This window comes from Gekko japonicus, unplaced genomic scaffold (genome assembly GCF_001447785.1).
Source record: "Gekko japonicus isolate JY-2015 unplaced genomic scaffold, Gekko_japonicus_V1.1 scaffold394, whole genome shotgun sequence".
Taxonomy (NCBI): Eukaryota; Metazoa; Chordata; class Lepidosauria; order Squamata; family Gekkonidae; genus Gekko; species Gekko japonicus.
Genome location: NW_015173135.1, coordinates 1099382 through 1111331, shown reverse-complemented (window position 1 = coordinate 1111331; position 11950 = coordinate 1099382). Strand labels below are relative to the sequence as shown.

At 43.9% G+C, this 11950-nt stretch overlaps 1 protein-coding gene across 1 annotated transcript in view; it reads right to left on the bottom strand.

Annotated features, from left to right (window-relative positions):
* Nucleotides 1-11950, bottom strand: part of PAK6 (p21 protein (Cdc42/Rac)-activated kinase 6) — a 71343-nt gene that overhangs the window by 11685 nt on the left and 47708 nt on the right. Inside the window, exons 6-7 of the mRNA XM_015422185.1 lie at nucleotides 1212-1697; nucleotides 709-842 (exon numbers count right to left, since the gene is read on the bottom strand). Coding sequence (XP_015277671.1) covers nucleotides 709-842; nucleotides 1212-1697 — 620 coding nt within the window. The remainder of the gene's footprint in view (nucleotides 1-708; nucleotides 843-1211; nucleotides 1698-11950) is intronic.

Below are 11950 nucleotides of genomic sequence, written 5' to 3'. Positions count from 1 at the left end.
CCTCCGGACCTTGGTAAGCCTATCTGGAGCTATCCTTCCTGAGCTAAGAAAAAAATGTGTGAGCCATAGGATAAAAAACTGTGAGCTAGCTCACACTAACTCAGCTTAGAGGGAACACTGGTTGAGGTCACCCAGTGAGCTTTATGACCAAGGGCAGGTTTAAACTTAGATCTCCCAGGTTTTAGCCTGGCACTCAAACCACCACACTGGTCACAGATTGGAGGAGGAGGAGGAGATTGGATTTATACCCCGCCCTTCACTTGGAGTCTCAGAGCGGCTTACAAACTCCTTTCCCTTCCCCTCCCCACAACAGACACCCTGTGAGGTGGGTGGGGCTGAGAGAACTCTGACACAAACTGCTCTTTTCTGGCTCTAGAGCTAGGCTTACCAAGTTCCGGCGGGGGATTTGTATTTCTTGGCAGGAGCCTTGCCACGGGGATGGCTGCACGCGCTGCACCCACCGTCGCCAGGATGTGACGCTCCGCGTCGCTCTGGCAACGGGACTCCAAACAGCCCCGTTGCCAGAGCGACGCGGAGCGTCACATCCTGGCGACGGCAGGTGCAGCGCGTGCTGATTATTTAGTGTATGGTTATTTTTTTATGCATACTATTACAAGCTCACATGAGAGAGAAGTCGAAAACTGTTGCTTTGCACCCAATGGAAGAGATTAACTTAACTGGCTGTTGTGGTGGTAGTCTTTTACCTACCTGATCTGGGACAGAATATCTGTGAGGGCTCCTCCATGGAGAAATTCCATCAGTACCCAGAGCTCATCGCCCACCAGATAGCTTTTATACATCTCCACCACATTGGCATGCTGGTAATCTCTCATTATCACCACCTGGGAAGGACACAGAAAGACACATAAGCTTATGATACACACTGCCATCTGACACACTTGTGACCTGCATTCCCCATCCATAGGTCTGCTCAAACTGCAGCAATGTGGAGGCTGGTGAAAACAATCACAATGATGTCAGTAACAAGCCCCAAATTGGTCACAGGGGTTGGCCTTAAGAAAGCTGGGCATCAGCGTCCTGCCCAGAAAGCCAGACTCCTGTCATTCATCTCCCTATCGCATATTCTCGCCACCAGCCACCACTGCATTTGTATGCTGGCCCACAGCCTCTTTTCCTTCGCATTTCCACTTTAGAAAAACCTCTTGTCATGAGGGCATGCAATTAATCTCTTCCCATTTAGTCCCCATCACCTCATTAAAAAGGAGCTCTCGTCGCTGCTGCTTGCGCAGGTCCATCATCTTCACAGCCACCTGCCGTCCAGAATGCTTCTCACAAGCAATGCAGACAATGCCGGTTGACCCCTCTCCAATTTTCACATAGTTTTCCAGCATCGTCCTGGGATCACCTTGGTCCACCACCATCCTTAGGGCAGCTTTGAACTGCTCGTGAGTCACAACGGCTGGATCCTCATTGCCCGGCTGTGCTTTTGAATCCAGAGGAAGGTGGAGGTTGCTGGAGCTGGTCTGCGTGTGTCTGTTCCGTGGGGAACCTGCCGGCGAAGGCCTGCCCGGGGGCAAAGCTGTTGTCTTCTCAGTTGCTGGAGATTTCTGAGGAGTGCCAGCTTCTGAAATCCTGGCATAATCGGGCACTGGCTGGTCGGGGGGAAGGGACTGGGCTTTGGCTGCCAGGCTGTGTGGTGAACCCCAGTGCTGTGGTGGCCTGAAGAAGGGATTAGGCTTGGGAAGAATGGAGGGGGAGGAAGAAGAGTGTTACCAGATTACAGGGGAGCAGAGGGCAGGCAGCTATCATCAACGTTTGGCTCTCAACACTTGCAAAGCTTAATGCAATCCAATTGTTGTATTCAGCTTGGACCAGACAGATCTGGTTTCAGATATTTGCTGAGGAATGGTATGGTGGTCTTGGTGGAGCTGGCATCTTGAAGGCCCAAACTAGATGTGATGTGTTCTCATAGTCTTATTGTCAGATGGCACATGCAGCCCCCCTGAAGGGCAAATAATGCCCCCTGGAGATGTTTTGGATCAAGAAAACAGTGCAAGGAAAGGCTGAAACCCCTCCCCCCCACACACTGTGATCCTGATCTGAATGTAAGTGCTTGGGGGGTTAATTCCTAGCAGCTGCCATCTGATGTCTAGTTTGGCCCCAAACTACTGTTGTCTGTCTCTAAAACTGGAATGACTGTGACTGATCCCACAAGGCTGTGGCCAGGATGAACTACATTGCATGGGATTTCCTGCATCTTTAATGAGAACATAAAACCAACAGTGGCTAGAATGCACTCTTGATTTGAGGATGGCTCTCTTCCATTTCCTCTCATGCATTAATGACATTCATATGTGCTAAAAAGGCTCAAGGGAGCTTTCAGGGCTAATTCTGAAAATTGTTTAGGAAAGCATCAGGAGTAACACTGATCCTGCACCATGACTGTATAAATAATAGAGTGGACCATGGCTGTGTATGGGGGTGAGGAAACTTCCCTTTGTTTAGATAAGAAAGACAAATCTTAAACTGTCCGGCTAGGATCTGGGAGACCCAAGTTCAAATCCACACTGTGACACAGCAGTTAGTTGGGTGACCTTAGGCCAGTCATACACTCTTACCTTACACTACCTCACAGGGTTGATGTGAGGATAAAACTGAGCAGAGAAGAAAGATGTAAATGGCTTTGGGTCCCCATTGGGGACAATAAATGAAGTTAAAAAATGACAGAGCATTACTGTGGGACTGGAGAAATCTAGTCCTGAACTTTCTTTTTAAAGATCTCTAAGGGCATTCATGTAATAATGTTACATGTGCTCATAGTACTATTTTATACATATTTAAATTAGTCTAAAGCTGAACAGGCATGGGATGAGGAGACAGTGGTGTCAAATCATATGCATCAGATATCTATCAGCACAGTCCTGGTTATTCTTTGAAGGGAAGGCTTGAATTTTAAGAGGCACTGATATGCTGCAAAACCCTTGAAAAAACTGGTAGCAATGGAAACAAAAAAGGGGCAGAGGAAGAGATGGGCAGTTCCTCATCTCTGCAGATGTGCTGTCCTTAAGCCACTAGTGCTATTTGTGAGAAAACGCTGAGCTCATTAAGAACAGTAGTTCAGTTTTATTTGTTCCAGCTAGTTTCACACATCTGTTTTCTCCATGGCAACAACCTATCATATGCTGTGTATCAAAATGCCATCTGATCTTGGAAAAAGATGCTGCAAAAGAGCGAACAGGCCAAGACAATATATAAATCTAGGCTAGTAATGTGGGAAGGGGGAGGGAGGAGGAGTTAAACACCCTTTTCTTGACCTCAAGCCACCCTCCCAGTCCACCTTTTGGGTTTGGCTGACATTCTTTTTAACTCCCCCACCCCAATTATTACATTTTAAATTCTTCCCATTTTCCTTATGGTTATTTCGTGATATTACAGTTTCTTTGTTATCATAGATGATTTTACACTAATTTTTAATCAATGTTTTGTTGGTAAACTGTTATGTTGATGCACTGTGCCATCCATTGACTTCAATTGACTTAGAAGGGTGTAGCTTTGCTTAGGGTGGCACCAATGCCCCCTCTAAACTGTGGAGTTTTGTGAACAAAAATTCTACTTTGTTAGCTACTGGCATTAAAATTGTGAGCAAACGATTTGGCTGCTGCATAGATTAATTTACTCTGGAGTCATCCTTCCTGAGCAAAGACAAAAATGTGTGAGCTGGAGGCTAAAAAACTGTAAGCTAGCTCACACTAACTGAGCTTAAAGGGAACACTGCATGGCACTGTGAGCCGCTTGGGAAGCCCTTGGGGATTAGAGGTGAGGATATAACTTTTTAAATAAATAAATACTGAGTCTAGTAGTAAAGTGTTTGTGCCAAACATGAAAGCAGCAAAGCCAGACCATGCACAGACAAGACAGGTGTTTCTATATACTTGGGAGACACCTCAGATGTTCAGAAAAGCATGATTTTGTACATAAATAAAGGGGGGGGGGACATTCTGCCTGTTGAGGACTGAGGGCCAAACTGCACATTCAGATTTTTAAAGAATTGGGCCAGGTTCCCCGGACCCAGCTTGGGTTCTCTGCAGCCACATAGGAGCTGTATAAGTGAGAATGTTGGACAAATTGTTGCAATTTTGTAAAGTTTTAGAAAAGCAATGTAAATCTTATAAATGTTGTTCATATCACAGGGTTTGCTTGTGTGTTGTTTTTCCTGTGCCTTAAAGAGTAACAAAATTTGTGGCAGGGTATGAGCTTTCATGAGTCACTGCTCACTTCTTCATTTGGGCTCAGAATGCCACCACAGCCCTCCTGCTCCTGTGGAGTATTGTGTGAATGTGGAGCAGCAACAGTGGAGAAATAATTCACCCTGGTGCTGTTGTGTCGTGGGAAAATGGCTTGGGGGGGGGGCAGGGGCCCTTCTCCTTGCAGCAGCCCATTTGGGTTCTTTATTTTTTAAAAGCCATTCTCCACAGTTGCTGTGTGACTATGGTAGGGTTGGCAAACGATTGTTAGTGCCTGGAAATCTCCGGGAACTGCAAATGAGCTCCAGAAGACAGAGATCAGTTCCCCTGGAGAAAATGGCCACTTTAGAAGGTAGACTCTGTGGCAGGGGTGTCAATAGGGTTGCCAAGTCAAAAATTCTCCGGAGCGGGGGACTCCTCGCTGGCTAGGTTGGCAGGAGCTGGAACTAGAGATGGGAGCTCACTCCATCATGCGGCACCCGGGTCTCGAACTGCTGAACTACTGACCTTCCACAGCCTGCAGTTCAGCGTCTTAACCACTTGAGCCACCGCAGCTCTTTAATAGATGACAATTATTATAAGTTGTTGGAGGATATTAAAAATGACTTTTTGAGATTGAAAGATACACCATTATCTCTTATGGGCAAAATTGCAGCAATAAAAATGAATATACTACCAGGATTTTTACTTTTGGCCCAAAATATTCCTATATTAAAGAGAGCAACATTTCTTATGGAACTAGATAGAATTACAAGAAAATTTATATGGCATCCCAAAAGATCAAGAATCAAATGGAAAGTTCTCCAAGACAGAAAAGATAAAGGAGGAATGAATGTACCAAACTGGACTCTATATTACCAGGCAGCTGCATTAACCTGGATAAAAGAGTGGATTACGTTGGAAGATACTAGGACATTAACATTAGAGGGGCATGATCTTTATATGGGTTGGCACTCATACATCTGGTACGAAAAAGAAAAAATACACTCGCTTTTCAATCATCATATACTAAGAGGAGCCTTAAGTATAAGTTGTTAGAGGATATTAAAAATGACTTTTTGAGATTGAAAGATACACCATTATCTCTTATGGGCAAAATTGCAGCAATAAAAATGAATATACTACCAGGATTTTTACTTTTGGCCCAAAATATTCCTATATTAAAGAGAGCAACATTTCTTATGGAACTAGATAGAATTACAAGAAAATTTATATGGCATCCCAAAAGATCAAGAATCAAATGGAAAGTTCTCCAAGACAGAAAAGATAAAGGAGGAATGAATGTACCAAACTGGACTCTATATTACCAGGCAGCTGCATTAACCTGGATAAAAGAGTGGATTACGTTGGAAGATACTAGGACATTAACATTAGAGGGGCATGATCTTTATATGGGTTGGCACTCATACATCTGGTATGAAAAAGAAAAAATACACTCGCTTTTCAATCATCATATACTAAGAGGAGCCTTAAGTAAAACTTGGAATGAGATAAAAGAGAGATTTTATAGGAAAACGCCGAGATGGGTATCACCACTAGAAGCTTTTGTAAAGTCCTCTCTTTTGTTAAATAGTCATATATTACTTTTGTAAATTGTCATATATTACTTGAAAGAAATGATAAATTAAAAACAAAAGAAAAATTAAAGCATGAACATCAAATTGACTTAACATGGTGGGAGCGATCCCTACTACAAGATAGATATGGTAAAGATAAGCTAAGGGGATATGAAGATCAAAATAACCAACTTGATAAGATTTGGTTATCATCCAATGATAAATTAATTCAGAAACTTTATAGATTTTTATTAGAGGATTATGAGTTAGATGAAAACATTAAATCCACAATGATCTCATGGATGAAAGATATGGGGAAAAAACCGGAAATAGAACAATGGGATACAATATGGAAATCCGCAAAATACATGAGAGCTATATCTTACAAGGAAAATATCTATAAAATGTTCCACAGGTGGTATTGGTCTCCAGATAAAAGAGTGGGACTTTCTTTTCTTGCAACCTGAAATGTCTCCTGAAATGCTGGAACTCCCCACCCTCTGGAACAATATATGGAGGTCATGATTAGGGTTGCCAACCTCCAGATAGTGGCTGGAGATCTCCTGCTATTACAAGTGATCTCCAGGTAGCAGAGATAGCTCACCTGGAGAAAATGGCTACTTTGGAAGATTGTCTCTATGCTTATGGCATTATATCCCATTGAAGTCCCTCCACTCCCCAAACCCCACTCTCCTCAGGTTCTAGCCCCCCAAATATCCCAACCCAGGTATTTCCCAACCCAGAGCTGGCAACCCTAGGCAATAAAAGATCTATTATGTGGAATCACAGAAATTGTGAAAATGCCCCCCCTCCATTCACATAAAATTTCCACTGTATCTAACCCAACGTTTAGAACAGTAGAGATGGGGGGGAGACCAGTGGGATTTCCAATTCATTTAACTCTCATGAATAAACTCCTGTTGGACCCCTAGCTTGTTATGAATGATATCAATATAAGAATACTGTCGTTTGTATCTTTTTAAGACAGAAAAATAGCATGTAAATAGGCTTAACAAAAAACTGGGATAGACCACAACATTCTGTAAGCCTGGATTTCCAGTTTTGTCTCTGGTCAACTGAGTCACTCCAGTCCATTCATGTAACGCCATGATTTTCTGGAAGCAAATATCTGAAATTTCTCAGCGTCTTTCCTGATGATCAAAGCAAGCTCCATTTAAACTGCTCTAATTGTGTAAACAACAAATAATGCTGTCCCAGAATCAGAGCTTATCTTCTGTTAAGATCTCAACTTGAAATTTTCCAGTTTATGGCAGGACAAAATCAGTTTTGTGTGCATTTACTATTCCCATGTTACACTTCCCATAAGTACACTGTTCATATGAACAATGTTTTTGTACAAATTAAGATGCCATCCAAATCAGATTGGACTTGTTGGACATTCAACATGTCATGAACATCAAGTGCCTTCTTCTCAGAGGCCTACAAAATCATTACTAGGATTGCCAGACCCCCCCAGTGGAGGCAGGGGTCCCCTGCTGACAGGCCCCACCTCCCCGCTGCTGATTAGCTGGCTGGTGGGGGGTGAGAACTTACCTCAAAAAAGAGAGAGATATATTTGACATGCAGCAATGTGTCTACATCACTGTTTATGTGACCTGGAAGTGACATCATCAAATCTGCGACGTTGGAGTGATGCTCTGGTATCTGGGCAAAAAAATTATCAAATTTACCATAGAGTTTTTGCCCAAATATCAGAGCATCGCCCCAACATCCCAGACATGACGATGTCACTTCTGGGTCACATGGGCACTGTATGTCAGATGGGTCACACATGCCACTGTATGTCAGATGGGCCTCCCTGCTGCTCCTAGTAAGTCCCATCCCTCCCCACTGCATTTAAAATGCAGCTTGAACTTTTGTTTTTCTCATTGTTTCTAAGCAGTAAAATGGAAAATAAGTATTTTTGCCCATTTTTGTAAGCAGAGCTGAAAACAAATTGCTGCCTTAAAAATCCAGTTGAAGCTGCAGTGAAAGATTTAAGTAAGAACAGATACAATTACCCAAATTGGAGCACTGGATACAGTACCTAGGCAGTCTCAGGGAAATGCCCAGAGAATTTCAATAACTGTAAGTGATCCTAGTATCACTGGCACAGTGGCTTGTAGAGTTACAGAGTTATGTGGGCATAACGTTGATCTGGACCTGTTTCTAAATGAATCTGAATTCTTTCCTGTAGAGCTCACCCACATAACTAACGAACAGGCGTAGCCCTGCTTTATTGTGCAACACAATACAAACCCAGCCTAAGAGCTGACATGGCTGTAGGATATATTTATACTTTATAGTCTGCCTTTTACAGAGAGTTGATGGATCCCTAAAAGATTGTTGGTTTGCTACAGCTGTGTTTAAAATAGTTAATCCTTAGATACTGTTGAAAGATGGACAGTCCAGAGGGGGGGAAAACTACTGGCACTAAACTCGCACATACACAGCAGAAATCCACTCTTGAGTAGTCAATAGGGTTGCCAGGTCCAGGTTGGGAAATACCTGGAGATTTGGGGGGGGGGGGTTGAGCCTGGGGAGGAGAGGGACTTCAATGGGGTGTAATGCCATAGAGTCCACCTTCCAAAGCAGCCATTTGCTTCAGGTGAACAGCTCTCTGTTGCCTGGAGATCACTTGCAACAGCAGGAGATCTCCAGTCACCAACAGGAGGTTGGCAGTCCTAGTAGTAAAGGATGGAGATGTTGGCCCGACCAAGTCGTGTGTTGAGGAAATATGGCTACTATAGCAGAGGGTGTGTTGCAGGATTCTTATTTCTAGGTCTAGACATTTGTTATATCCCTGTTAAAATACTGAAATCTGGAAATGTAACTGTAGCAAGGTCTGGCTTTAGAAGACTGCTAAGACATCGAATTTGAGGGTCCCAGTACAGTCCACCTTGTCTATACACAGCAAACTATCTTCAATAAACTTTTAAAAAACCTTTGGCCCTTGCAAGAATAACTAAGGAATTGTACGTTCATTCTGCATAACATAGCACTGGTAGGAGACACACACAATTACAAGTAATTACCTGTCAGAAATGATTTCCCAGTCTTATACGTGTACCTCCCTTCCATTCCAGCTCAGACACACTCCTGGCAGGTTTTGGAACCATCCCTTCTGTTTTACAAACTCATTTTATGTAACCCAGAGCATAGAAGAAGCCCCCACACAAACAAACACACACTGGCGTTTATGCTTGCCAAGGCCTGCCTTGGAAACTGTTTGATCAAATATCCAACACATCCCCTGTACCGAGCCTTCTAAAAACATGAATGAAAGCACATCCCCAGATGCACTCAGGTATTTCATGGAGGCTGCTTCCACATGAGGACGATTCTACACTGACTGCAGAGGCATTTGTAGCAGCCAAGGGGATTTTTCTTTCTTCCCCATACCCTTATGCCTGCCATTTCCTCCCCACCCACCCCCCAGCTGCCAGGCTTTTTTTTTGGCCAGGGTTTTTTGTTTTTTTAAAAAGAAATTAGCACTAGCAACTATAGTATTATGACACAGTGCTATGTACCTACTACAAATGTTCTAAAAACCAGTAAAAAGCCTCCTGGTGGCCAGGGAAAATGGCACTGCATGCGGGTACAGAGGTCCAAAAATCCACACCTTCCCACCCACATTACTACCTCACAGAAAACATCTACCTAAGTGGGTTTTGTGAAATGCAGAACAAAGCAGACAAAAACTGCAAAAGTGAGCAACTGCACAACAATGTCACATAGAAGCAAACCCCCCCCCTTCCACTGTGGGGGGAAGTGGAACAAAACTTTCATGCAGAAGCAATTGTAGTGAGGATTCTCATTCCCAGTCAGTGAATCGGTTGCTCCATGTTCTCCTCTCTCCAAGTGTGCAAGTGACCATTTCCTTTCTCCCCCCTTCCTCAGAACTGCACTTTGCAGTTTTGGGGGTGTGTGTGTATCAAAGCATCAACTGGTCAAAGGGTTGCCAACTCCAAGTTGTGAAATTCCTAGAGATTTGGAGGCAGAGCCTGAGGAGGGTCGGAGAGCTCACTGCGGATGTGGTGCCATAGAGTCCACCCCCAAAACAGCCATTTCTCCAGAGGAACAGATCTCAACCGTCTAGAAATCAGTTGTTGTTCCAGAGGATCTCCACCTCTACCTGGAGGCTGGCAACCATAGCTGGGATAAATCGTGATGGCTTTTTGAAACAGGTTGTCTTATGTACAGTGCTTTTTTGTATTAAAAAAGGTGCCGCCAGTACTCATATATGAGATTGTATTGATTTCCACTAATTCCCCCCGCCCCTGAAGATCCCTACAAGGCTGTTTCTGAAGGTCCACTGCCTCGCTCTCTGGCTGAGTGTTACACAAGGATCAGGTCTTGGGAGATCTCTCCCCCCAAAGGTGCCAGTATCAGTGAGTACCATCGCAAAAAAGCCCTGCTTACTGATGATACAGACTATTCCAGTTTTTCTGTACAGAAGCAGAATGTGCTACCAGCAGAGCCTCAGGGTGCTTTGCTGATGCCCATGGGGGGGGGGGGCGGTTGTACTGCAATCTGGGTCAAGCTGACATGGGCTGCAGCCTAACCTGCTCGCCATCTGCTCTTCCTGCATTCTCACAGTCTGTCATCTTATTGCACTGAGGAACGAGGTCTGAGTCAGCCAGGACTCAACACATTTCCAACAGAGCTTCCTCCTCTTGTCTGGCCCGGAACAAGCCTGGTTAGTCACATTAGCAGCAGCCAGGTGACACTGCAGGAGTCCAGTACAACCAGTTTCCAAGCAGTCTGCAGCGTTAAAGGTTGGTTTGTGCTTTAATAATGGATGTCTAAAAACACAGCCCAAAATTAAGTTGAGGAAGGGACAGGGAGGAAACTATTTTAAAATCATGTGAACATTTGTTAATGCAAGCATTTCTTGCTGGTGGCTTGATTTTTTTTCCAGGAAACAGCTTTGGGAAGTCAGAGGATGGTACTTTTTTATCCTTTGGAGGTTTTTAAGCAGAGGCTAGATGGCCATCTGACAGCAATGCAGATTCTGTGAATTTAGGCAGGTCATGAGAGGGAGGACAGAAAAGGACGAGCCACTGCTCGGCTCTTGTGGCCCTTTCTTATATGCCTGAGCCAACTGCCACTTTGTGGACAGGGAGGAATTTTCCTCCAGGCCAGATTGGCCAGAGATCCTGGAGGTTTTTTGTCTTCCACTGGGCAGAGAGCAGGGGGTCACTGGGGGAGTCAGTGGGAGGTAGTTGTGAATTTTCTGTGTTGTGCAGGGGGCTGGACTAGATGGCTCAACGTCCTTTCCAGCGATGTTTCTGTGTTCCTGCTTACTTGTCGCACCCTTCCACAGAGCTCAGGGCAGCATGCTTTGGGGTGGTAGCCCCCATGGGAGCAGCCAGAGCAGCATCACTTACTTACTGTGGAAGGATACTGATCTGAGAAGGATGCTATACTGTCATCATTATTCTGGGAGTTGGAGCCTGCCATGCAACAGCAGAAGAGGAGTGTTAATTTAAGGCAGTTTGTTTGCACAAGAGCTACTGTATGATCATGCACTGGGTTTTTTCCCATTTCCAATCAGTGTTTCTGTGTACAATAATTGAAAGGATGTTTGATGAGACCATTACAGGCCAACCTGAAAATATAATATGATTGGATTGAAAGAGGTCATTAACAGGTGTGTGCGTGTGCACGCGCTCACGCTGAAATGTACTTTGGGCTATGTCTTACATAAGCAAAAATGCAAGATGGTGTACAGTCCAGTTGACTTAGCACAAGGCTGACTTGCAGCAACTTTCATGTGTTTCTACTTCTGCAAGATCTCCTACTCAAGGAGAAAATGTTCCATGGAATCCAGTCTAATATTTATGCTGTACTTTCAATATATATTATAGGGGTGAGTATTTGGGTCTACCTGAGTCTAAAATATTTTAGGCATATTTCGGCTTCCCGATTGAATCTGGGTTTTCTCAGGGAAACAAAACAAAAAAAATCCCAAGAAAATCTCAGATATATTTGGGGCAGATCTGAAAATATGCACTCTATTGAACTTATTCCATTTGGGAGATACTGGTTCCATTTTACAGCTGAAAACACTGAGAAACAACATAAAGTAACTAGCCCCCAATCAGGCACTGCAGATATGGCATAATGATAATAATATTAAAGAAAGTGCCTCTGAACATACACAGAGTGCTTTCACCTTGGCAATGT